This window comes from Piliocolobus tephrosceles, chromosome 19, assembly GCF_002776525.5.
Source record: "Piliocolobus tephrosceles isolate RC106 chromosome 19, ASM277652v3, whole genome shotgun sequence".
NCBI classification, from domain to species: Eukaryota; Metazoa; Chordata; class Mammalia; order Primates; family Cercopithecidae; genus Piliocolobus; species Piliocolobus tephrosceles.
In genome coordinates, this window is record NC_045452.1 from 20,071,863 (window position 1) to 20,098,775 (window position 26,913).

General features: G+C 51.1%; 1 protein-coding gene across 2 annotated transcripts in view; it reads right to left on the reverse strand.

Annotated features, from left to right (window-relative positions):
- The window catches only part of TMEM184B (transmembrane protein 184B), a 54,911-nt gene that overhangs the window by 14,065 nt on the left and 13,933 nt on the right, over positions 1-26,913 (reverse strand). For both annotated transcript variants that reach the window (XM_023222029.2, XM_023222030.2), the window contains exons 2-3: positions 13,639-13,888; positions 11,846-12,011 (exon numbers count right to left, since the gene is read on the reverse strand). In XM_023222029.2, the coding sequence (XP_023077797.1) occupies positions 11,846-12,011; positions 13,639-13,830 (358 nt within the window). In that variant the 5' untranslated portion in view covers positions 13,831-13,888. The remainder of the gene's footprint in view (positions 1-11,845; positions 12,012-13,638; positions 13,889-26,913) is intronic.

Sequence of the window (26,913 nt, forward strand, 5' to 3'; positions counted from 1 at the left end):
TATCACGACAGCTGTATTTTCTTTTTTGTTTGTTTGGGTTTTGTTTTTTATTTTTCTGAGACAGAGTCTCGCTCTGTTGCCCAGGCTGGAGTGCAGTGGCACAACCTTGGCTTACTGCAACCTCCACCTCTAGGGTTCAGCGATTCTCCTGCCTCAGCCTCCCAAGTAACTGGGATTACAGGCATGTGCCACCACACCCAGCTAATTTTGTATTTTTAGTAGAGACAGGGTTTCACCATGTTGGCCAGGGTGGTCTCGAACTCCCGACCTCAGGTGATCTGCCCACCTCGGCCTCCCAAAGCGCTGGGATTATAGGCGTGAGCCACTGCGCCCAGCTGACGGTTGAATTTTCTAAAGATTGCCACACCCCGTGATGCTGACACCCCACCTCTGAGAGGTGGGGTCCTGTACCCTCCCTTTGCATTTGGTGGACCTGAGTGACTACGGCCAAAGTGATGTTTTATGACATCTGATGTAGGGGTTAGAAAAGGCCTCTTTCCTCTGGCTCTTCCTGGAGTGCCTGTCCTTGCACCCAACCACCATGCAGGGGGGAAGCACGAGCTAGCCTTTGGAGACACTGCACAGAGAGGCTCATGTGAGGGAACCGAGGCCTTCAGCTGACAGCCAGCATCAACTGCCAGGCACACAAGGGAGCGAGCCTTCAGGTGATCTGCCCCAGCCTTCACACTCTCCTGCCAAGGCCCAGAGGTCACGGAGCAGGGAAGAACTACCTCCCCCACGCCCAGTCCAAATTCTTGACCTGTAATATCCGTGAAGAAACTGGATGGTTGTTTTACACTTGTGTGTTTTGGCAGTAGATATCTGCACAGCCATGGTAAGTGGAATACAGATAAAACCACAACTGAAGCTCCTGGGTCATGTAGTGACCGCTCACGCCTGCATGCAATGGTACATTCTAGTCCCTCTGCTCACGGGAGAGGCAGACCCTGCTGAGATGCCGCCTGCTCTGTCCTGCACCCCGCTTACTTCACATACCACCCCTCTCTGGGCTCTGCCTGATCCTTCTGGCACAAAAGTAGCATCAAGTAAGGTAAAGAGCCATGGGCCCTGGAGCCAGCCTGTCTTAGTGTGGACTGTGGTCCCACCTCTTAGGAGCTGTGTGGCCTCAGGCAAGTGTCTTAAGCGTTCCATGCCTGAATTTCCTCATCTGTAAGCGGGATAACTCCTTCCTTGGTGGGGTGAGGAACTGTGAACGTGCAGAGCCTTAGATGAGCTGAGCACAGAGGCAAGAGTCCACGGTGCGTTGCCTACTGCTTTTTCCAGGCCGTAAACTCCTTGCAGGTAGAATGCAGTCCCACCTCCAGTGACTACCGGAGGGGCTGGCAGCTACAAACATGCAATCAACACTGAAGGAAGGAATGGACAGACGTACATGGGCCATCTCCCCAGGGGAGCCTGCCATGACAACAGGCTCAGGGAGGGCAGGAGGGGACACCCCACTCTCATTCCAACACTGGAGGAGCTCCTCTCAGAGGCTGGCTCCAAGATCATCAGCTTTCCAGTCTCCAGTGACAAAACCCTCCAGGGAAGCCACAGGGGTCCCAGGCCCATGAGCTCCCTCTATCTGGAAGCTCCCTCCCGGGCGAGCCCATCCCTGCAGTCCTCTCCCGAGGAAGGCCTGGCACCTGGCTTCGTGTCCTTTCTTGCATCAAACCACACGTCAGCAGTCAGCACACTTCTGAATGACGTGGCCGAGGTCCATCCGCAACCGGCTCTGCACACAACTGATCAAAATCGTCAAATGTCATCGTCTCTCTCAGTTCAAGATTCTTGACCTTTTGGAGGTGCTCTGGGACCAGCCAGTCTTAAATACCAATTTACTGACAGCTCCCTTTAAAGAATCATTAGTGAGTCGATAATTGACTCCCTAATTATTGGAGAAGATGAGACAGAATCTCCTCAGACATGACACAACCAGCCCAAGCCCGGCCCCACTAACCAACTAGACACATCAGTTTCCCTCCTGGAAAGTACAGAGCCATGTGAACCACCACCTCCAACATCCCAGCAAAGGTGTTTAAATGGAAAACTCAACACATTCCCTGGAAACAAACACAAAGATGTGTGCCCTGGATGTAAGAAGAGCAGAGAAGCTGAGGCGGGGCTGGAGGGAGGGTGCTTGGCTGGGAAGCTCACTGCCCACCGCCCTTCCCACCATGGCTCCAGTACCAGACCCCTGAAGAGGCCTCGGAGACACACAATGACTCTACACCTCCCTAAATATCCACCACAGCTGGTGTGCCAGGCTCTGTGCTAAGCCCTGGGGACTCATAAATGATCAAGAAGCCCTCAGGCCAAGTCCAGAGGGCAGCAACCAGCGTGAGGGACCGGAGAGCCTCTCTCTCCTGGCCTGGACAATCAGGCTATGGCTTCTCTGGAGGGTTTTGTCTTTGGAGACTGAAGGGTTGATGGCCTTGGGGCCAGCCTCTGGGAGGAACTCCTCCAGCATTGGAATAAGAGTAGGCTGTCCGTCCCCCACCCCCAAGCCCCCCCTGGAACTTTCTGCTCCACTCTAGACACCAAATCTTAAACTACAGACAAACGCACACTATCAGGAGAGAAGGACCAGGATGAACACAAAACAAGGACTGTGCTGGGGATGAGAAGACATCAGGGGTCACTCTCTTAATAGACGTGACAAGCACCTTGTTCCCAGGGTCAGATGGGACTCCCAGGGGCAGATCCCAGGACTGCAGCTCAATATACTCAATATAAAAAACCATTTCCTTTTTTTTTTTTTCCTTTGATGCAGGGTCTCAGTCTGTTGCCCAGGCTGGAGTGCACAGATGCGATCACGGCTCACTGTAGCCTTGACCTCCCAAGCTCAATCGATCCTCCCACCTCAGCCTCCTGAGTAGCTGGGACTACAGATATGTGCCACTATGCCTGGCTAATTTTTGCTTTCTGGTTTTTTTTTTGTAGAGACAGGGTTTCGCCATGTTGTCCAGGCTGGTCTTGAACCCCTGAGCTCAAGTGATCTGCTGGTCTCAGCCTCCCAAAGTGCTGGGATTAAGGGCATGAGCCACTGCGCCTGGCCTATAAGAAACCATTTCTAATGGGCAGAGTCCAGAGATGGAAGTCGTGAGCTTGCTGCCAACAGAAGCAATCAGGCTGGGCAACCCCTCAGCAGACTTTCTAAAGGGGTCCTTTCCAAACCCGAGGCTCCAGGCTTCTCCCTCGTGACCTTCCTGTCCCTTGCAGATGCTGTTTATTCCTGTTTCTCGCCACCCCAAATGCTGCTTCTGACCTCTCCTCTACTGGCTTCTTTTGAATGGGCTTCTTTCCTATCAGCAGCTCCTTGAGCCTGGGTAGGAAGCTGTAGTCCAAGAGACTGCTCCTGACCCAGCCTCTCAGCGGGCCCATGACCTAGTAACTGCTACAGGATCCAGCAGTTGTAAGGCTTTACATGTATACACCCCCCTCCCCAACAACTGCCACCCCCATTCCCCCACAAGGATGGAGTTATCCCCACTTACAGATAAGGAAATTCAGGCACGGAGCACCTAAGACACTTGCCCCAAGAGCCCCTGGGCTTAAGAAAAGACTCAGTACTTGACCTCCCATGTTTCTGCGTGCAGCTCCCAGGGTCAGGAGGCAGACACACTCATATAACTCGCTATAACTTCAATGCACACTTGCTGTGCGCCTACTGTGTGCCACACACTGTGTGCTGAACCTCAATGGCCCTGGGCACACTGGGCCATTCTAAGCTCATCTCCTGTGCACACCTTCAGCGCCTAAAGCTGGCCTCATGGCCCAGCCCTCTGCTACAGAAAAACACTCTGATTACTTGGAAAGACTGGGACATTCTGTATTTCAGATAACTGGAGATCGAGACCATCCTGGCTAACTCAGTGAAACCCCGTCTCTACTAAAAATACAAAAAATTAGCCGGGCATGGTGGTGGGCGCCTGTAGTCCCAGCTACTTGGGAGGCTGAGGCAGGAGAATGGTGTGAACCTGGGAGGCGGAGCTTGCAGTGAGCTGAGACCGCACCACTGCACTCCAGCCTGGGCGACACAGCAAGACTCCGTCTCAAAAAAAAGAAAATAGGGGCCTTATAATGTTCTTCTGCCCCTTTTCAGTGATGGGTGATCACCCTGGACAAGAATGGGCACAGTGTGTTGCAACCAAGGGGGCAGGGGTCTGCGTGGTACAAGTGACCCCAGACTCCAAGTTGTGCCAAATGGCTCCTCTTCTCCTCCCTATTGGCTTTTTTTGTTTTTTTTTGAGACAGAGTCTTGCTCTTGTTGCCCAGGCTGGAGTGCAATGGCACAATCTCAGCTCACCACAACCTCCACCTCCTGGGTTCAAGCAATTCTCCTACCTCAGCCTCCCGAGTAGCTGGGATTACAGGCACGGGCCACCACGCCGGGCTGATTTTGTATTTTTAGTGGAGACGGGGTTTCTCCATGTTGGCCAGGCTGGTCTCAAACTCCCGACCTCAGGTGATCCACCTGCCTTTGCCTCCCAAAGTGCTGGGATTACAGGTGTGAGCCACTGCGCCTGGCCCACTTGTGGCTTTTTTGTCCTCTGCTGATCCTGCTTATTCCTGCTTCTCGCCACCCTGAATGCTGTTTCTGACTTCTATTGGCTTCTTCTGAACGTCTTTCTGCACTCGGATCTATCGAGTTCTTTTTTTTTTTCTTTTTTCTTTGTTTTTTCGAGATAGTCTCACACTGTCGCCAGGCTGGAGAGCTGTGGTGCGATCTCGGCTCACTGCAACCTCTGTCTTCTGGGTTCAAGTGATTCTCCTGCCTCAGCCTCCTGAGTAGCTGGGATTACAGGTGTGCACCACCACGCCCAGCTGATTTTTGTATTTTTAGTAGAGATGGGGTTTTATCATGTTGGCCAGGATGGTCTCAATCTCTTGACCTCATGATCCACCCGCCTCGGCCTCCCAAAGTGCTGGGATTACAGGCGTGAGTCACCGCGCCTGGCCACTACTGGGGTCTCATAATCCTTGGCTCTATCTGTAAGAGCCCTGGCCAGCCAGTGCCACGGCCAGCCAGGGAGTCCTTCTGGCAGCAAACTGGCCTTTGGCCCTCGTGTGGCCCTGCATCTGTGGCCCTTGGCTGTGCTCACCCCAGTTGGACAGTGAATGAAGCATCATTCTCTGTTGCTTTCATGCATTCAAATCTCTTTCCCTAACAGGAGTTCACACTTTTCCAGGGGAGAAACTTGTCCTGTCCTCTCCTTCACCACGCTGGCACAGAGCCCCAGGATTCAGAGACCCAGGTGCGAGTCTGGCCTTTGGCCATTACGATCTGGGTCACTATGAACAAGTTTCAGAGCCTATTCGAAATTTTTTCACATTTGTAAAATGGGGATGATAATATATATACTCTGCCAGGTACTTGGGAGGTGAGAATGAGCTAACAGTGATGAAAAACACGTGGGAAAACTGTGAAATGCCACGCAAACGTTCTTAACAAACAGCAACTGCATAAAGCGACATACGGACACTGTCTTCTGCCTCTGAACCCCAAGGCCCTGTGCCTCTGATCACAGAACTCCTCAGCGCTCTCAGAGTTGTCTTGGGCCCACCCCCACAATCAAACACTAAACGCACATGGGGAGTGGTTCCCACCCTGCCCCCATCTGCCTGCCACTGTACAACCTCTGGTGACGCAGGCCAGCGCTATGAATTCCAGCCCTCGCAGACGGTACGTGGCACCAAGCTCTCTTCCAAGACTCAGCCCTCTCTTTGAGAACAGGAAGCACCAGTCACAAGTTCACAGGCTAAACATACACTTATCTCCATTATCCCCCTCCTCGCCCTCCTAACGCTGCTGAAATGAGAAGGAATGAAGGTGGGGTGGGGAGCAAACCTTCAAGGACAAGGGGAATGGCAACAGCCAAGTGACATCAACAAAGCTCTGAACGCCACATGCTCACCGCTACATGGTCACCGAGTGGCGGACGGTCAGCAGGATGGGGGTGGGAGCCAGAGCCCTAGGAAACCTCAGCACTGCACGTGCCGGGCAGCGCAGGAGGCTGTGGGTGAGGATACAGATGCAGAAGCTGGTTAAGTCTCCACGTGGAACGACTGGATTACAAGTTTCAACAGAGGCTGAGACAGCTCCATCCTCAGAACACGGTCCAGCTGAGGGCCGTAATGGGACGACTTGGAGAAAATCCAAAGACTAAGCCTGAATATGAAGGGCAAGAGGTCCTCTCAGGTCTCTGCCACTCTGCACCAGTCACTAAGCCTGTTCAGTGTTTTGAGGCAGGAGATGAGAAATTATTCTTTATAGAAAGAGGTCCCAGAATTTAAAAAGCCTTCATTTGGTACCTGCCCCCATGCTGCATACAAATAGCCAAGGAAACACTCCACACTCCATCACCCAATCAGGAGGCCCAGCAATTTTCTTTTCTTTTTCTGGAGCGGGGAGAGATGAGGTCTTGCTCTGTTGCCTAGGCTTGAGTGCAGTGGCACGATCATGGCTCAGTGCAGCCTCAAACTCCTGGGCTCCAGCCATCCTCCCGCCTCGGCCTCCTGAGTGGCTGGTATTTTCAGCCCCGTTCTCAAATATAAAAAATAGCCAAGGACACTGATATTTGAGGAGTGCTTCTAACAAGAAAGTCAAAGACCAAAGCAAACAAACAGATGAAAGGAACTCAAGAGATAGAGACAACGTAGGGAACAGAAGAAAACTGCAATGAACATCCCCAGCGACCAAAGAACAATACTCTCTCTGGTATCAAGGACAAGGCATCATAAAGAACAAGAACGGAGAGAGCTACTGACATTTTAAAACATGATAAAGGAAATAAAACATTCAATAGAAAAGCTCAAAGGTAAGATGAAAAAAAAAAAAAACGAAAACAGAAAACAAAACAAAACAAAATTCCTGGAAAACAGTACCAAAAAAGAGCCAGAAAATTATAAAGAAAATTTGAGGCTCGGCCAGGCGCAGTGGCTCAAGCCTGTAATCCCAGCACTTTGGGAGGCCGAGGCGGGCGGATCACGAGGTCAGGAGATCGAGACCATCCTGGCTAACACAGTGAAACCCCATCTCTACTAAAAAATACAAAAAACCAGCCGGGCGCGGTGGCTCAAGCCTGTAATCCCAGCACTTTGGGAGGCCGAGACGGGCGGATCACAAAGTCAGGAGATCGAGACCATCCTGGCTAACATGGTGAAACCCCGTCTCTACTAAAAATACAAAAAACTAGCCGGGCGAGGTAGCGGGCACCTGTAGTCCCAGCTACTCCGGAGGCTGAGGCAGGAGAATGGCGTAAACCCGGGAGGCGGAGCTTGCAGTGAGCTGAGATCCAGCCACTGCACTCCAGCCTGGGCGACAGAGCAAGACTCCGTCTCAAAAAAAAAAAAAAGAAAGAAAATTTGAGGCTCAATCCAGAAGCATGAGGTCGGTCCTACTAGCAGGAATTCCAGAAAGGGAGATTGGAAGAAAGTGGAGGGGAAGAAATGATCAAAGAAACATACAGAAAGACTTCCCAGAACCTTAAGGCAGGAGCATCCACGCTGGAAGGGCCCGCCAGGTTGCTGAGCACAATGACTATCCCACCTCCTGTGAGATTTCAGGACTCTGGGGATTAAGACAAGATCCTAAATACAAAGAGAAGAGGGGAAAAAAAAAAAAAAAGAGCAAAGCAGGTCACACACACACACACAGGCACTAGGAATCGAATACAGCAGACTTTCCAGAAATTACATCAGAATCTAAGACAGGAAGACATGCCTTCGAAATTCAAAGGGAGAAGGATTTCCAACTTAGGATTGTATTTCCCTTGAATACCAGTCAAATGGAACAATATACTAAAGATATTTTCAGATTCCACAAAATCGACCTCCCATGCATTCTCTTTCTCAGGAAGCTGCTGGAAGACGTGCTCCAACCAGGCAGAGAGAGCAAACCATGAACAAGGAGGAAACAGCCTCCACAGAACAGGTGACTCAGCACAGGAGAAGCAGTTTCCAGGCTGATGGTGAATGGAAGAGCCAGGGCAACAGCTGAGCAGCGGGAGCCTGGAAAGCAGGCATTCCTGACTGCACCACAGGGAGAAGGTTCCAGGAGAAACGCCACGGGGAAAATGGCAGAGCTCATGGATTCCTGGATTGGTCTGGCTTTACTGAGAGCAGGGCTGGTTTGGTTTTTGTTATGTTTTGTTTTTAAATTCAATTGAAGTATTTAGGAATAAACTAATGATAGGTATGTAGAAAAATGAGCAAACTAAAAGAAGGCAAGTAGTAACTGGAGCAAAAAACAAAAAGTTACACAAGAAAAGGAAATGGATAGGATGTGGTGGCTCATGCCTATAATCCCGGCACTCTGGGAGGCCAAGGCAGAAGGATCATTTGAGCCTAGGAGTTTGAGACCACCCTAGGCAACACAGTGAGACCTCACCTCTACAAAAAAAAAAAAAATTACTGGAGCATGGTGGCGGCACACACCTGTATGTGTCAGAACAAGACCTGTCTCTCAAACAAAGCCCTTCCACAAAAGGAAGTCACTATATATATAAAACTGAAAAACAACAACAAAAACCAGTATAAGCATATTTTTAGGTCATTCTAGGAAGAAAACAGCTGAAAGAGTTGAAAGCACAGTGAACTTTGGAGTGAGGAGTTAGAGGAGTTTCGTGTTTCAACCATATGCCTCTATTACTTTAATAAACGTAAATTTTTTCAGTGTTTTTTAAAAGCAGAATTTTGTTAACAAAGAAAAAAAATGGCCGGGCACAGTGCCTCATGCCTGTAATCCCAGCAGTTTGGGAGGCCGAGGTGGTGGGCGGATTGCCTGAGCTCAGGAGTTTGAGACCAGCCTGGGCAACACGGTGAAACCCTGTCTCTAGTAAATACAAAAATAAAATTAGCCGGGCGTGGTGGCGGGCGCCTGTAGTCCCAGCTACTTGGGAGGCTGTGGCAGGAGAATAGCTTGAACCCGGGAGGCGGAGGTTGCAGTGAGCCAAGATCGCACCACTGCATTCCAGCCTGGGCGACAGAGCGAGACTCCATCTCAAAAAAAAAAAAAAAGAAAGCAAATGACTGCAGTGCCCAGCTCTGAGTGGGCCCTCAGGAGAGGCTGGCCAGACCTGCAGAGTTCTCCAGCCTAGGCGAATCCCGCTCCTCCCGGGTCCTCCTGGTCCCTCTTGGGCACTTAGAAGGAAGGGTGGGGGGAAATACATGGGGGGACCTCTGAATTTTAAGGGACTGCCCCATCACTGACTCTACAGAGGCAGCTGCAGGAGAGGGGCTAGGACCCAGAGCAGTGGTGCAGGGACAAGGCGAGGAGGAGGCCCCACTGCCTCTAATGCTAAAAGCTGGTGACTCGGCCAGGCATGGTGGCTCACATCTATAATCCCCACGACTTTGGGAGGCCGAGGCGGGCAGATCACGAGGTCAAGAGATTGAGACCATCCCGGCCAACATGGTGAAACCCCGTCTCTAAATACAAAACTAAAAATACAAAAATGAGCTGGGTGTGGTAGTGCACACCTGTAGTCCCAGCCACTCAGGAGGCTGAGGCAGGAGAATCACTTGAACCTGGGAGGTGGAGGTTGCAGTGAGCTGAGATGGTACCACTGCATTCCAGCCTGGCAACGGTCTCAAAAAAAAAAAAAAAAAAAGCTGGTGAACTCGGGGGCAGCCTGAACTTCACCGCAGCTGCTGTGCTGTTTATAAACTCCCCGGGAGAGGCCAGGCCAAAGGGATAATCGCGTTGCTAGGAGATGTGCTTCACAGGGCGGCCGACTTCCTGGAGGACCTCTCCCTGGGCTGGGAGGCAGGTCAGGGCAGGCGGGGCCTGAACAAAGAGGCTTCTGGAGCGAGGGGTGCCCGCCAGCCATCTGCTGCCGCCTCTGGGGCACGGAGTGAGGGTGAAGCGGAGGCTCCCCTGGCTGTGTGCCCCGCCTTCTGCCATGCGCCTGTCTTCGGGGTCCTGCCGAGAAGACAGCCCACACTTGTCCCCCGACCACACAGGAGAGGCCGCCTTGGCAGGGAACAGCTTTGTGCTTCTGAAGGAACAGGTGGACAGAGGCTGCCCCTGGGGACCCATGCGAGGCTGGCAGCTGAATGGAAGAGGATTCTCAGCCCCACCCTTCGCCAATTCCAGCCTTTACGGTGCCCCAGGGACCCAGAGGTTTCCCTGGAGACTTGGCTGCTTCCAGGAACATCAGACACGAGAGCCCCAGTTAAGCCCTGAGCAGGTCCCCACCTGGCCTCAGTATTCTCACCTGGAAGGACAGGATGGAACGCCAGCCTGCGAGGAGGGAACATGGGAAGTTACTGAGTTGCTGGGAGTGAGAGTGGCGGGGAACAGACGGATGGAAAGGAGGGACCCCACGCAGAGCAGAAGAGCTTCCCAGGCCAGGGACACGGCACACATCAAGCCCTTGTGGCTGGGAAGCACCTGCCTGATATGGCTGCAGCTGGGGGTGGGCAGGCAGAAATATGACAGGCTGGGGTGCAATATCCTCCTGTTCGGCGACTTCATTTTCTTGCCAAACCTAAAGGCATCTCCTGTGCCCTATGAGTTCTCAGGGATACACAAGGTTCAGCGTAGACAAGAAGAGAGACTCCAGCTGCTTGGGGGATGAGCATGCTTCACCCCAATATCCACAGAGTACAGGCCTGGGGCAGCACCCTCCCAGGTCAGGGAAACAGACAACTTCCGGGCACGGCCAGAGCTGCTCGGCCTGAGATGAGCAAAACCACATCCAGTCACTTTATCTAAAACCAGCAGCACAGGTGTGGGTAGGAGACAGGAAACCTCACACTCTGAGAATAGCATGGGTATCAACGTAGGGGGTCTTTTTTTTTTTGAGACAGAGTTTTGCTCTTGTTGCCCAAGCTGGAGTGAAATGGCACGATCTCGGCTCACCACAATTTTAGACTCCTGGGTTCAAGCGATTCTCCTGCCTCAGCCTCCCGAGTAGCTGGAATTACAGGCACACACCACCATGCCCGGATAATTTTGCATTTTTAGTAGAGACAGGGTTTCTCCGTGTTGGTCAGGCTGGTGTCAAACTCCCAACCTCAGGTGATCTGCCCGCCTCGGCCTCCCAAAGTAATGGATTACAGGTGTGAGCCACTGCACCCGGCCCAGTGTAGGGGTCTTGAATTGAGGAACCCCTCCTCTCCATTCCTGCTGGCCTGTCCAGGGCAGACCTGGGCATCGCTGGCCTCTGATGGAGGAGGAATGCCTGGGACCTGCCCAAGACAGGTCAGAGGCCAGTTCCCATGAGAGCGGCATCCTGGTCTCCGTGTGGTGACTGTTTAGGGGTCACAGACTCCCTCAGGGCAGCAGGGGTGAGGCTGGCTTTTCCTCTTGGCAACCCAGCTCCTGGCCTGTGGTCAGAGCTCAGGACGGGAGCAGGTGATGTCTCCACTCCACATCCAGAACCAAGTCCCCGAAAGGAATCGAGTCTTCTTCCTGGGTGGTGCAGTAGGGCACCCACTCATGGGACAAAGCCCTCAGAATTAAGATCCACGGGGACAGATGCCCAGCCCTGCCACTGACATGCCAGGGATCCCTGGATTGGTCCCTACCCAACTGCACCTGGGGCCACCTGGGATCTCTACAAACAGACCACTTGCTTACTGCCTCCACCCTGCCCGAGATGCCAGCATTGAGAAACCAGACCCAGGTGGAGGGTCCCTGCTTCAGGCACCTGTGAGGTGGGACTGTGGCTGCATGTGCTGTTACTTGTCAATTTGGGACAGAAACCCTGTAGCAGGAAAAGAAGCCAGGGACGTGTCAAGACAGCCCTCGTGAGGCCCCTCGGGGAGGAATGTGGGGAGAGCGGCTCCCAGACTCCCAGCCCCCAGCCGGCCCTCCCCACTCCACCCCCATCCTCACCCTCGTAGCAGTCGCGGACGGTGCCGAAGTACACGTAGTACTGGTCGTTGGTGAAGAAGAGGAGGCTGAGCCAGGAGTCAAAGGCGTAGATGGGCACGATGAAGAGGATGCGTACGATGTAGCGCTGCTCGTTGGGGCAGCTGTAGCAGCGCAGGTGCATGTAGATCTGGGGGCAGAGGTGCGGGGTCAGCGGGGGACCCTCCTGTCCGCAGGAACGGGAGGGCAGGTGGGCTTCCAGCTCTGCCACCCTGTGACTCGATGCACGGGACCTACCCGAGCCTCAGAGCCCTGCTCTGCAAAAAGGGGATGACAAGACTTGCCTCCCAAGGCCACTGTGAGACTCAGACCAGCGGGCATGCACAAGGCTCGTGGAGTGCATGCAGCAGTGCTCGCGGGACGGTCTTGCAGGTGCAGGTGGCGGTGAGCCCACACCCCAGACCACAAGAGGGCCAGGGACGAGGATGGAAATCCAGTTTCCACAAGCTCCCCAGGAGCCTCACGCACAGGCAGCCCTGGGCCATCAGTGTGTGCCCTTTCCCTTTGCCTCTCTCCAGCTGTGACTGTGGCAGCACTGAGCTAAATCACTGCCATCTGGGTTGCAGCCCTGCCCCGTCCCTTAACTTATGGCAAGACAGACCGGGCCCTCACTCTATGGCAGGTGGACACACTTCCCGGCTGAGTGGCTGCAGGGATGTCCTCAGGCTGTGCCTCCTCCTCCTATCTGGTAAACAGAGGCAGCACTGCCTACCTCACCAGGAAGTTAGAAGAATGAATGCTACTTTTAGGAAGCAGAGGAAAAAAGTAAAAGCTACACACAAATGCCAAGAGCTGCTCTACCACGGTCCTCAGTCCCGGCAGCCCCTGGGTGTCTCGTCCCAGCTCTCATGACATCACACTTGGCCCAGCTGAGACCTGGGCTGGGGAGGAAAAGAACAAAATATTCTCCATCTGCTATGGGCCAAAAGTCTTGGACGCAAATGGGTTCTAAAAGGGATGGGGACGCAGGGCATCTGGCAAGGGGTTGACTGGGGAACGCGAGCGGACTCGCCCTGCCCCTCTCCACTGGACCTCCCTCAAACCTCTGCAGGCCGCCAAGGCCGGTCCCTGCCCACATCAGCCTCCTCTGGGGCCACGAGTACAGGGAGACGGAAGACTTGACTTCTATCCCAGTCTGCCACCAACTTCCAAGTGACTGGGATAGTTCCTCTTCCCCTCCCCTTCTGGCTCTCCATTTTCTCATCTGCAAAGCGGTTCCTGTCCCTGTGCTCCTGCGGTTCTAGGCTCTCTGTCGCTTAGGTTCGACACGAGACTAGTTCCAGCCAATGGAAGGTGAACAGAGTGACGAGTGTCGCCTCTGGATGGAGGTGGTTAAATATCCAGAGTGCCTACGCACACTCCCTGCTGCCAGGTGTCAGATGGGCGAGGCCTGATGCCAGAGTCACACATCGGAACCTGTGCTGCATACTGGGCCCTGGGACGTGGGCAAGAAGGCGACTTCTTGGCGCATGCCTGTAGTCCCAGCTACTCGGGAGGCTGAGGCAGGAGAACTGTTCCAACCCAGGAGGCAGAGGTTGTAGTGAGCAAAGATTGCACCACTGCACTCCAGCCTGGGTGACAGAATGAGACTCTGTCTCAAAAAAAAAAAACAAGAAGTAGACTTCTATCGAGGGAAGCCTTTGATAACACAGGGCTTACCTACTACTGCAGCACAGCCTGGCCTAGCCTAACTCCCACTCTGTTCGGCCAGGAACCTTTCTGGACCCTTCTAGAGGCCCCCTGCCAGGCTTGGGTACCTGGTGGCATGTGATGAGCAGGGCCGTCCACACGAAGAAGCCAGAGATGGCCTGAGCGGCAGTTGTCATCAGGAACACAGGCTGCTCCATGGCAGTGGGGCTGCCCTCGGGGATCACGGAGACGCTGGGCGAGGCTGCTGCGGTCGTGGGCGACGCTGGATCTGGGGCCAGCACAGCCCCCCTCACTGTCATGGTGCCCAGCAGCAGGAGGCTCCCTGAGGGAAACCCTTGCAGTAAGTGACAAGCTAGCCTAGAGAGAAGAAATTGCAACGTGAGTCTCCTTCCAGGGCAAGTGGCAGCGCTGGAAAGAATCTTCCACGTCTCTCTACCCACCTCCTGACCATGTCTGTATTGACCCCAACCATCACCCTGTCCCAGCCAGCCTCTCCCCTGGATTGATGCAACAGGCCACTGACCAGTTTCTCTGCTTCTGCCCTTGCCTCTAATGACCAGTCCCCACTCAGCAGGCTTGTGAGTCTTCCAAGGATTACCCAGACCAGGCTGCCCCTGCTCAAAACTCTCCAATACCTCCCAGCTCCCCTGGAGTAAAAACTATAGTCCTCGCAACAGTCCCAAGGACTCAGTAAGACCTCCTGGCCTCTATGATCTCAGCTCCTACAGTTCCCACTTCCATCCTCAGCTGCAGCCACGCTGGCCTCTTTGCTGTTCCTTGAACATACTAAGCCTGCTTCTGCCACAGGGCCTTTGCACGAGCTGTCTCCGCTCAGCCACACAGCTCCCTCCCACTGTTCCTTTAGGTCTCTACCTTGACCACCATGAAAACATGTCAGCCTCTCCCAGGCCGGGCATGCCTGACTCCCTGCTTTCCTTTCTTTTCCTCCAGAGCACTCATTACATCGACACCACCTGACTAACTCGATTCACTCATGTATTTATTAACTGTTCCCCCTACCCCACCTAGAACACAGGCTCCTTGGGGACAGCAGCTCTGTTTGGGACTATACAGGCAGCACTGGGAACTGTGGGCAAACAACAGACATTCGGGAACTTCCTGCTGGGCCTGAACATCTTTATACCCCGGAGCCAGTAAAACCACTTACTGCTGAGGCCTCCTCCAAGGGCTCGTGTGCGTTCTTCGCCATTTCTCCCCCTGAACGGCTGACCCACTCCCCCACCATCCGGCTGTGCTGTTTTGGAGACTCTGTGGCTCCTCCCCAATCTGTGCACTCTAAACTCTCATCTTTTAAGCCAGCCCATGTGCCACCCCTCCTGAAAGTCTGCCTGCACACCTTCTCCAGTTCTGAGACTTCTGGCCATTCCGCATCCTCGAACATGCGGGTCTCTCACCACTCACGTGTTCATCCTCCTGCCTACTCTTTGAGGCAAGATCCCACACCCCCAGCCCACTTATAATACTTAACTTTATTATTATTATTATTTTATTATTATTATTATTATTATTATTATTATTTTGAGACAGGGTCTCGCTTTGTTGCCCAGGCTGGAATGCAGTGGTACAATCTCCACTCCCTGCAGCTTCCACCTCCTGAGCTCAAGTAATCCTCCTGCCTTAGCCTTCTGAGTAGCTGGGATTACAGGCATGCACCACCACACCTGGTTAATTTTCTAATTTTTTTGTAGAGATGTGGTCTCCCTATGTTGCCCAGGTTGGTCTTGAATTCCTGGCCTCAAGCAATCCTCCTGCCTCATCCTCCCAAAATGCTGGGATTATAGGCGTGAGCCACCGTGCCTGGCCTATCTACTGATTTTCACTGCTTGTTTCCAAAAATGTGAGGTGCCTCACAGTGAAACAAAGAATACTGGGTGGAGCCCTCATGAATGAGATTAGTGTCCTCATAAAAGGAACCCCAGGGAGCTGCCGTGTCCCTTCTACCACATGAGGACACAGGGAGAAGGCACCGTCTATGAACCAAAGTGAGCCCTCTCCACACACTGAATCTGCCAGCACCTTGATCTTGGAATTCCCAGCCTCCAGAACTGCGAGGAAGGAGGTGGTCAATTTATGGGATTTTGTCATAGTGGCTCAAGAAGACTAAGGCAGGAGCCTGGCTGCACCCTCTACCCACAGCCCTGATGGGGTGTCCCTTTCAGTATAGCCACCTGCTGAAAGGCTGGTCAATGCCATCCAACAAACACCTCTGCCCAAATCACCAACTCTGGCAATAACCTGCAATGCAACCAGAGGAACACCCGACAATTTTAAAAGATGCAAAGTGCGGTGTGTGGGCACTGCGGAAAGAGCCTGGCTGGAGCGTGAACACCAGCTCCCCCGCCAACCAGCCATGTGGGTTCCCTGCTCCAAAAATGAGCTCAGAAAATGAGCCAACCCCAACCCCGACCATCTCGGTCTGAACAGAGGTCAATCTAGATGATCTCATGGTCCCTTTCAAATCCGCAAACTGGTATTCAAGTCAGAATATCCTGACACCAACGGAGGTTTCCCTGGGCCTTCCCAGGTGCAGCAGCCTGCAGCCTGGCCCCATGACGCAGAGGATCCTGTGCCCGCTGTCTGTCTGCACTGCCCGCCTGCACCCCGGGCTCCTCGCCAACGGCCACAGCATCTCCACCACCATGTCGGCTCTTAGCTGTAAGTGTGCACCTTAGGAGAGCCCTTTACATTTTTATTTTTCCCACGCATACATGATCTCTTAACACAGCAATCGAGACATGAATCCAGATTAAAACTCAAAACTGGAGAAGGCGTCTATATAAAGAAATTCAAAAATGGAGAAGGTGTCTATATAAAGACTGGTGGCAAGCTTTGAAAAAGAGACACAGTGACAAGTCCAAGAATAGCTCCTGTAAGTATGGTTGCAAAACTGAAAACCAGCGCCAGAAATATTTCTTGAAAAAGACTTGGGTTGTAAACCATCATCTTTGTCTATCATCTCAAATTAAATGAATAGACATGGGGAATTGTGGGGGGACCAGAGGAAGTACAAATACACCTAAGTCTTCACCTTCCAAGCAAGGTGCGGGGGGATGTCGAAGGCTGTTTTGTTTATGACTAAGGGCAGTGTTGAGAAGCCCCCAGCTTGGACTCCCAGGCAGAGGGGCAACCCCAGGGAGCAGACCCGAGCCAGGGCTGGGATCTGGGTGAAGGCTGCAGGCCAGCTTCCTCCTGCGGCTCTGCTCACTCACACGCACATGCCCGCCTGGCGTTCAGGACCCCTTCATGTTTTTCATGTAGGTTGTTTATTTCACAAGACGAAATGCACCCAGAGACGTGGGTGACTTACCCCCAAATCAGAGCCAGGACTCAAAGCCAGGTCCTACCAACACATTTTCTCCCCACCTCCTACAAAGTGGGGGGACCTAGCTGAGCCACCCCTCCTGCTCCAGAGCCTCCTAACAAGACATGGCCATGCCTATCCTCCCATAGCCTCCAGACTCTTCTAGCAGGAGGCAGAGGCAGGTCCCCCAGGGCGGAGGAGAAGCCACCACGGCTGGGAGTGTTTCCGCAGCCCAACTCATGCTGGCCACATTTCTGCACCAGGGCCAATTCATCAACAACGTATTTTACTCTTGGGCAACCCCAGTGGTTTACAAAGCATTTCCCCAAACATTATCTCGTGTATTTTCTCAAGGCAACTTTGAAGTAAGTAACATTATCTCCATCTTAGAGATGAGGAAAACAACGCAGAACTTGGTTTTATAGCCACCCAGGGTGGCAACGATTCAAGGGTTTTCATAATTCCCCAAAATACTTAAAGCAATATTCTGGCTCACAGACGCATGGTCCCCAACACCCACGACAGCAGGTGCAGGCAGCTGCTCAAAGGCCCAGAGCTCACCTTGTTCCCTGGACCCAAGGCAGCAGACGGAGGCTGTCAAATGTACTCCCAAGCCAGTGACCACAAGGCCAGACTCTGCAAACTGCTCAGTGTGTTGGGGCTGGGGCAGGGTGGGCACTGGGATCTGACCCTTTCACACTCTGTACAGGCACCGACTGGGAAGCTGCCTGCCCAGATCCCACAGGCAAGCAGGACGTTCACCTGGCATAGCCTGTGGACCTTGGGGAAGCACGCACAATGCCGTCTGGTGCAGCCTCTTTACTCCCATGGGGAAAGGGGTAGGGAATGACTCCATCCATGTCTCCCCTTTTCCAATGCAAACAGATGAGTCTCAGAATTTCAGCTGCTCTGACAAGACCCCATTATCTTGTTTTTATTGTTGTTGTTGTTGTTGTTGTTGTTTTTTGAGATAGAGTCCTGCTCTGTTGCTCAGGCTGGAGTGCAATGGCATGATCACAGCTAACTGCAGCCTTGACCTCCCTAGGCCCAAGTGATCCTCCCACCTCAGTCTCCCAAGCAGCTGGGACCACAGGCATGTGCCACCATGCCCAACAATTTTTTTTTTTTTTGAGACAGGGCTTTGCTCTGTTGCCCAGGCTGGAGTGCAGTGTTGTGATCTTAGCTCACTGCAACCTCTGCCTCCTGGGGTCAAGCCATCCTCCCACCTCAGCCTCCCAAGTAGCTGGGACTACAGGTGTGAGCCACCATGCCCGGCTAATTTTTGTTACTTTTTTGTAGAGATGGGGTTTTACGACGTTACTCATGCTGGTCTCGAGCTCCTGGGTTCAAATGATGCTGCCATCTTGGCCTCCCAAAGTGCTGGGATTACAGGCATGAGCCACCACAACTGTCTCCCATTATTTCCCTAATTGACCAAGTGTTAAACTTCTGCCAGGAACATGACAGAGGGCTCTAAGGGAAGATGTTGAAATCATCTTTCTAACAAGTCCTGAGGCCTCTGGACTCCATGCCAGGCACTGACACACCCAGCCCCAGCCTTTAAGGTGCTCCAAGCTGCTCTTCATGCCTGCTCTACGTCACAGGCAGGAGTGACCTGGAGGCCTCTTCCCCTTGCACTGCTGAGAGGTGAGTGCCCAGCACTACAGGAGCCTAGAGCAAGCATCGGGCTTGGCCAGGCTGGGGAGGGGGTCAGGGAAGGCTTCCACCTGGTGGGGACATAACCAGGCTTATGCTTTGAGTCTCCCAACAGGACTCCCACTAGATTCCACCACGTGCAACCTGTGTGGTTACTTGTCTCTGAGCCTCAGTTTCTCCATTATAACATTTCAGGGGAACTACATAATTGACAAGGGACAGTTCTAGGTTACAGAAGTCCCATTAATAAATGGAGACAGGGCCCAGCAAGGTGCCTCACACCTGTAATCCCAGCACTTTGGGAGGCTGAGGCCAGTGGATCATGAGGTCAGGAGATCGAGACCAACCTGGCTAACACGGTGAAACCCCGTCTCTGCTAATACAGAAAATTGGCCGGGTGTGGTGGCGGGCGCCTGTAGTCCCAGCTATTGGGGAGGCTGAGGCAGGAGAATCGCATGAACCCGGGAGGCAGAGCTTGCAGTGAGCCAAGATGGCGCCACTGCACTCCAGCCTAGGTGACAGAGCCAGACTCCGTCTCAAAAATAAATAAATAAATGAATAAATAAATAAATAATAATAATAAAACATTGGTTGGGTGCGGTGGCAAAGACCTGTAATCTCAGCACTTTGGGAGGCCAAGGTGGGCAGATCACTTGAGGCCAGGAGTTCGAGACCAGCCAGGGCAACATAGCAAAACCCCGTCTCTACTAAAAATATAAAAATTAACCAGATATAGTGGCACGTGCCTGTAATCCCCAGCTACTTAATCCCCAGCTACTTGGGAGGCTGAGGCGGGAGAATCACTTGAACCTGGGAGGTGAAGGCTGCAGTGAGCCAAGATCGCACCACTGCACTCCAGCCTGGGCAACAGAGCAAGACTCCATCTCAAAAATAAATAAATAATAAACGTTAACCTAAGCCCTTACACATATACAAAAATTAATTCAAAATAAATCACAGATTTAAATGCAAAATGTAAAACTCTAAACCTTTTAGATTGAACCTAGAGATGGCCAAGTGTTCTTAGACTTGACACCAAAAGCATGATCCGTAAAACGAAAAAAATCGATAAACCGGAATGTAAGAAAAGTAAAAACTTTTGCACTATGAATAAACAAGCCACAGAGTGGAAGGATATATTTGCAAGTCACAGATCTGGTAAATGACTAACATTGGAAATATATCAAGAAAGCTCAAAAAGCTCCATGGGCCAGGCACGGTGGTTCACACCTGTAATCTCAGCACTTTGGAAGGCCAAGGTGGACAGATCACCTGAGGTCAGGAGTTCGAGAACAGCCTGGCCAACACGGCGAAACCCTGTCTCTACTAAAATAAAAAAATTAGCCAGGCGTGGTGGCGGGCACCTGTAAACTCAGGAGGCTGAGGCAGCAGAATCGCTTGAACCGGGGAGGCAGAGGTTGCGGTGAGCCGAGATCGTGCCATTGCACTCCAGCCCCTAGGGGACAGAGCGAGACTCTGTCTCAAAAAAAAAAAAAAAAAGCACCATGGTAAAAAGAAAACCAAACAATCCCACTTGAAAACAGGCAAAAGATACGAACAGACATCTCAGTAAAGAAGAGATACACAGTAAATAAAAATAAGCACATGAGGCTGGGTGCAGTGGCTCACGCCTGTAATCCCAAAACTTTGAGGAGCTGAGACAAGTGAATCAATTGAGGCCAGGAGTTCAAGACCAGTCTGGCCAACATGGCAAAACCCTGTCTCTACTAAAAATACAAAAATTAGCTGGGTATGGTGGTACACATCTGTAATCCCAGCTACTCGGGAAGCTGAAGCAGAAGAATTGCTTGAACCTGGGAGGTGGATGTTGCAGTAAGCTGAGATTGCACCATTGCAATCCAGCCTGGGCGACAGAGCGAGACTCCATCTCAAAAAAAAAAAAAAAAAGGCCGGGCACGGTGGCTCATGCCTATAATCCCAGCACTTTGGGAGGCCGAGGCGGGTGAATCACGAGGTCACAGGAGATGGAGACCATCCTGGCTAACATAGTGAAACCCCGTCTCTACTAAAAATACAAAAAGAAATTAGCTGGGCACGGTGGCGGGCACCTGTAGTCCCAGCTACTTGGGAGGCTGAGGCAGGAGAATGGCGTGAACCCGGGAGGCAGAGCTTGCAGTGAGTGGAGATGGCGCCACAGCACTCCAGCCTGGGCAACAGAGCGAGACTCCCGTCGCAAACAAAAAAAAAAAAGTTAAATATCATTAGCCATTAAGGAAATGCAAACTGAAAAACTGAAAACACCTCACATCTCATACCTGGGTACCAAAAAATATATATCATATACCTATAAAATAAAAAATACTGACAATATCAAATGCTGACAAGGATGCAGAGAAACCTGATCTGCTATACATTGCTGGTGGGAAGATAAAATGGTACAGCCACCATGGAAAATAAGTAGTTTGGCAGTTTCTTTTTCTTTTTTTTTTTTTTTTTGAGACACAGCCTTGCTCTGTCGCCCAGGCTGGAGTGCAGTGGCGCCATCTCGGCTCACGGCAACCTCTACCTCCCAGGTTCAAGCAATTCTCTGCCTCAGGCTCCTGAGTAGCTGGGATTACAGGTGCCCGCCACCACAGCCAGCTAATTTTTTTTGTATTTTTAGTAGTGACGGGGTTTCACCATCTTGGCCAGGCTGGTCTTGAACTCCTAACCTTGTGATCCATCCACCTCGGCCTCCCAAAGTGCTGGGATTACAGGTGTGAGCCGACCCCGGCAGTTTCTTATAAAACTAACATGCATTTACTACACAACCCAGTAATCACTGTGGACATTTATTCTACAGGAATGAAAATGTATATTCATACAAAAACCTGTACACAAATGTTCACGGCAGCCATATTTGGAATCATGAAAATCTGGAAAGAACCCATGTCCTTTAACAGGCAAAAGGTTAAACAAACTCTGGTATATCCAGAGCACAGAACAGTACCCAGCAAGAAAAAAAGAACAAATTACTGATACACGCAAGTGATCTAGATGGATCTCAGGGGCATTACATTTTGTGAAACCAGCCAATCTCAAAAGGTCGCATACTGCATGATCCATTTACATAACATTCTCAAAATGACAAAAATATAAAGATGGAGCATGGTGTAGCAGTTGGCAGAGGACAGTGACGATGATGGGTGGGGGGTGTGCAAATTTAAAGGGGTAACAAGGAAGTTCCTTCCAGGTGATGAAATAGTTTGTATCTTGATAGTGGTGGTGGTTACATGAATCTGCATGTGATAAAATTGAATAGAACTACACATACACCCTACATGAAAAACACAGAAAACTGAATGAATAAGGTCCGTACTTCAGTTAATAATACTGTTGGTGGCCGGGCACAGTGGCTCAAGCCTGTAATCCCAGCACTTTGGGAGGCCGAGATGGGCGGATCACGAGGTCAGGAGATCGAGACCATCCTGGCTAACATGGTGAAACCCCGTCTCTACTAAAAAAAAAAAATACAAAAAACTAGCCGGGCGAGGGCGAGGTGGCGGGTGCCTGTAGTCCCAGCTACTCAGGAGGCTGAGGCAGGAGAACGGCATAAACCCGGGAGGCGGAGCTTGCAGTGAGCGAGATCCGGCCACTGCACTCCAGCCTGGGTGACAGAGCAAGACTCCGTCTCAAAAAAAAAAAATAAAAATAATAATAATACTGTTGGGGTGGGTATGGTGGCTCACGCCTGTAATCCCAGCATTTTGGGAGGCCAAGGTGGGTGGATCATCTGAGGTGGGGAGTTTGAGACCAGCTGGACCAACATGGAGAAACCCCGTCTCTACTAAAAATACAAAAATTTGCCCAGGGGACCTTTTTGTTTTGTTTTGTTTTGTTTTTTGGATTTGGGGTCTCACTCTGTCACCCAAGCTGGAGTGCAGTGGCACGATTTTCAACTCACTGCAACCTCCGCCTCCTGGGTTCAAGCAATTCTCCTGCCTCAGCTTCCTAAGTAGCTGGGACTATAGGCACCCGCCACCATGCCCGGCTAATTTTTGTATTTTCAGTAGAGATGGGGTTTCACCTTATTGGCCAGGCTGGTCCCTTGGACAGGGTGGTCTCAAACTCCTGACCAAATGATCCTCCCACCTCAGCCTCCCAAAGTGCTGGGATTACAGGCATGAGCCACCATGCCCAGCCAACAAATATTGATTGCTTTTCTACAAGATAACCAATAAATCTCTGGTACAGACTGAGTCCCTCCCCATCTTACTACAGATTTCATAGAAAAATCTGTTGTTCTATTGTCTGAAGTTTTTTATTATGGAAAATTTCAAACATACAAAGCTGGAACAAATAGTGTAATGAATTTTTCCACTTATCTGTCACCGAGCTTTAACGGTTAGCAACATTGCGCAATCTTGTTGCATCTTTCCCTGTCTCCCAGATGTAACGTTAAATACTTCGGTATGCATCTGTACTTGATAAAGACTTTTTAAACTATTTTGAAATAATCGTAGGCTCACAGGAAATTGCAAAAACAGAATCTAGGGTCCTGTGTGCCCTTCACCCAGCTTCCTCAAAGGGTGACGTCTAGTCTAGCTGTAGTACAGTATCAAAGCCCGGAAGTGGACATTAATAGTTTTTTTGTTTTGTTTTGCTTTTTTTTGTTGTTGTTGCCCAGGCTGGAGTGCAATGGTGCAATCTCGGCTCACGGCGACCTCCACCTCTGAGATTCAAGCGATTCTCCTGCCTCAGCCTCCCGAGTAGCTGGGGTTACTGGCATGCACCAAAATAGTATGTCTGTCACTGATTTTAAAAAGAAAAAAAAATTCTCTCATAGCTGAACTCCTAAAAAACTACGTAACAATTTTCTAGTCCATTAAAAATTATCCAAAGCATTTCAGTGGGTTTTGGACTCGCTTGTTAAGAATTTTAAAATAAAATACCTTCCATTTCGTTTACAAAAACATGTGATTGGCATCAGGGAGGATGGAAATGTACTGGCCAAATTTCAACAAATCCTTTGCATACTCAGTGGACGGGATGGAAAAATGAGTAACCCGATTTAGAAAGAAAGCCAAGGATGTGTCTGTTCCGTGTGCAGCTTCCTGCCCCAGACAGGATCTTTTGCAGGGAAAGCAGCCATTAAAACCCAGTCTCTAAACAAGCTGAACGTGAAGCCAGACCTTCCAAACGCTCTCTCACTGAGCACAAAAGTGCACACCCCAAAAAATGACCCTGTGTATGAACCCAGGAGGTTTTTGTGCCATCAACAAAGTAAAAATTTTCTTTATTACATCTTTAGCTTGGCCTTTGGTTTCTGTTTTTGGTGTAGGTTTTATTACGTACACAGTGAAACAGTAAAGTAATATACGTGTATACTTATTGTAACATACACTTATAATTACACCAATATCCACATATTGGGATGCATGCTTAAGAGGTTTTGTTCTGGTTTCTTTTGTACTGATAGGGCTGTGTGATCCCAAGGAAGTCTGGAGAGCAGTGCTGTAGTGATGGGCGAAGGTCCAAGGCTTCCTAATGGCTGCTGCTATTCCGAACCTCTCCTCTGCAATCTCTCTGCCTCTCCGCCCTTCCCCAGACAAGGCCCCCTGGCTCAGTTCCAGGCTGCAGATCAGACAGAAAACAAAGTCAAGGACCCCCTCCTCCCCTACATACAGCCTACCTGCCAGTAAATGCAGTCTCCACACCTGTCTCTCATTCACACGCCACCCAGCAGGCGGCAAAGAGGCCAGGCCACGCAGTCTGCACTTTGTCCCAGGCTCCGAGATAGGGAACTGAGTTGGAACCTCAGTGCTGTCACCTGAGCTGGGCCTGAGACAGGTGACTGGACCTCTCTGACTATCTTTCTTGGGGAGAAGAGTCCGGATGCACTGTCCTATAGCTAAGGCTTTCGGACTAAATGGATTTAAGAACTTAGAATTTTTCTGATTTTTTTTTTTTAGACTAAGTCTCGCTCTGTCACCCAGGCTGGAGTGCAGAGGAACAATCTTGGTTCACTGCAACCTTCGCCTCCCAGATTCAAGCGATTCTCCTGCCTCAGCCTTCCTAGTAGCTGGGATTACAGGCATGAGCCACCATGCCTGGCTAATTTTTGTATTTTTAGTAGAGACGGGGGGTTTCACCATGTTGGCAGGGCTAGTGTTGAACTCCTGACCTCAAGTGATCCACCCACCTCAGTCTCCCAAAGTGCTGGGATTATAGGCATGAGCCACTGTGCCCGGCCGAATTTTTCAGATTTTAGAAAGGATTAGGCTGCTAGACACAGTGACATTCCTGGAAGGGTGAGTGCAGCACCCCAAAAGCAAACATATAGTACTTTCATAGGAAAACATACTGTTAGTCACCCTAGGTAAGATATTTTTAAAGGCCATAATTAGTATCACATCAATTCAGGTCAGATTTTTGCAGCAGAAATTAGTCTGCTGCAGACTTAGGAAGAACCTTTGGGATTTTTGAGCGTTCTGGATTCTAGAACAGCAGAGAAGGGGATGTGGGCCTGGACCGTCCTCCAGAACTGTAGGGAGGCTGATGAGGAAGCAGACATCGAGTGTGGTTTTCAACTATAATGGTATTTTCAACTGTAATGGTATCCCTCCTCCCAAGCTGAAATCCACTGAGAATCTGGCAGGAGCTGGCCGTGGGACCCAAAGTCTCACTTCTCCCAAGACTGCCCCACCTCCCTCCTCTTCCAGGAAAGACGTCTTCCGGCTGGCCCATCAGAGACATCCTCCTTTCTCAGATAAGCTACTCAGCTATGTCATCACTGAACTTGGCCACCTGCCTTGGAGTTTATTTCAGGAGCATCGCACCATCTCACCCAGATTCTATCGTCAGAGTCACTTTAAGAGGGGACACCTTACTGCTGCTATCCCCTCCGCCCATGGATTTTATGATGCGCTGTGTGGTGGGCTGAAGAATAATCCCCTAAAGATGTTGACATCCTAACCCCCAGAGCCTGTGAACATGCTACCTTACATGGCAAAAGGGACTTTGCAGAAGTGACTGAGTTAAGGGTCCTGAAATAAGAGATTAACCTGAATAATCTGGGTGGGCCCATGTCATCACAAGGGTCCTCGTAGGAGGAACACAGGAGAGCGAGCGAGAAGAGGGCAGTGTGACACAGGAAGCAGAGAGAAGAGAGTGGAAGCTGCTATGCTGCTGCCCTTGCGGATGGCAGAAGGGACCACAAGCCACAGATGCAGGTGGCTTCTAGGAGCTGGAAAAGGCAGGGAAATCATTCTCCCCCAGAGCCTCTAGAAGGAGCACAGCCCTGCTGACACCTTGATTTTAGCCCAGTGAAACACATTCTGGACCTGTGACCTCTAAAACTGTAAGATAATTAATGTGTGTGTGTATGTGCGTTTTACTGGTTTTTCTTATTGTAAGTAATCTATAATCTGTGTTTGTTTTGTTTTGTTTTTGAGAGGGAGTCTCACTCTGTGGCCCAGGCTGGAGTGCAGTGATGCAATCTCGGCTCATTGCAACCTCCACCTCCCAGGTTTAAGCAATTCTCCCACCTCAGCCTCCAGAGTAGCTGGGGTTACAGGCGCATGCCACTTTGCCTAATTTTTTTTTTTTTTTTTTTTTTTTTTTGAGACAGAGTCTCACTCTGTCACCCAGGCTGGAGTGCAGTGGCACGATCCTGGCTCACTGCAACCTCCACCTCCCAGGTTCAAGCGATTCTCCTGCCTGAGCCTCCCAGGTAACTGGGACTACAGGCGTGTGCTACCACACCCCGCTAATTTTTGTATTCTTAGTAGAGACAGGGTTTCACCATATTGTTCAGGCTGTTCTTGAACTCTTGACCTCGTGATCCGCCCACCTCAGCCTCCCAAAGTGCTGGGATTACAGGCGTGAGCCACCATACCTGGCCAAACACCTGGCTAATTTTTTATATTTTTGGTAGAGATGGGGTTTCATCATGTTGGCCAGGCTGGTCTCGAACTCCTGACCTCAAGTGATCCACCCACCTCAGCCTCCCAAAATGCTGGGATTACAGATGTGAGCCACCACACCCAGCCTAATTTGTGTTTTAAGTCACTAAGTTTCTGGTAATTTGTTGCAGCAGCAAGCAGCTTGCAGATGCAAAACAGAGGTTGGAAAGGCCAACGTCATTTGCCCACAATCACCTGACAAATGGATCTTCCGTCTGTCACTGCCATGCTATGAAGTCCGCAGAACTCTAGAGCCAGACCACCTAGACCTGACCTTCAGCTCTGCCACTGGCTAGCTTTGTGTCCATGGGCAAGTTACACAACCTCTCCTTGCCTCAGCTTCCTCATCTATAAAACGGGGATGCAGCCATACCTGCCTCTGAGAGCGCGGGATGGAATAATAAGTGAATGCAGGCAGCACTGACAAGGTCTGGCACCATGTGGCGTCAGCTGCTATTGTCCTCCCACTTCCTCCTTCGGCCAGCCTGGGATTTCATGCT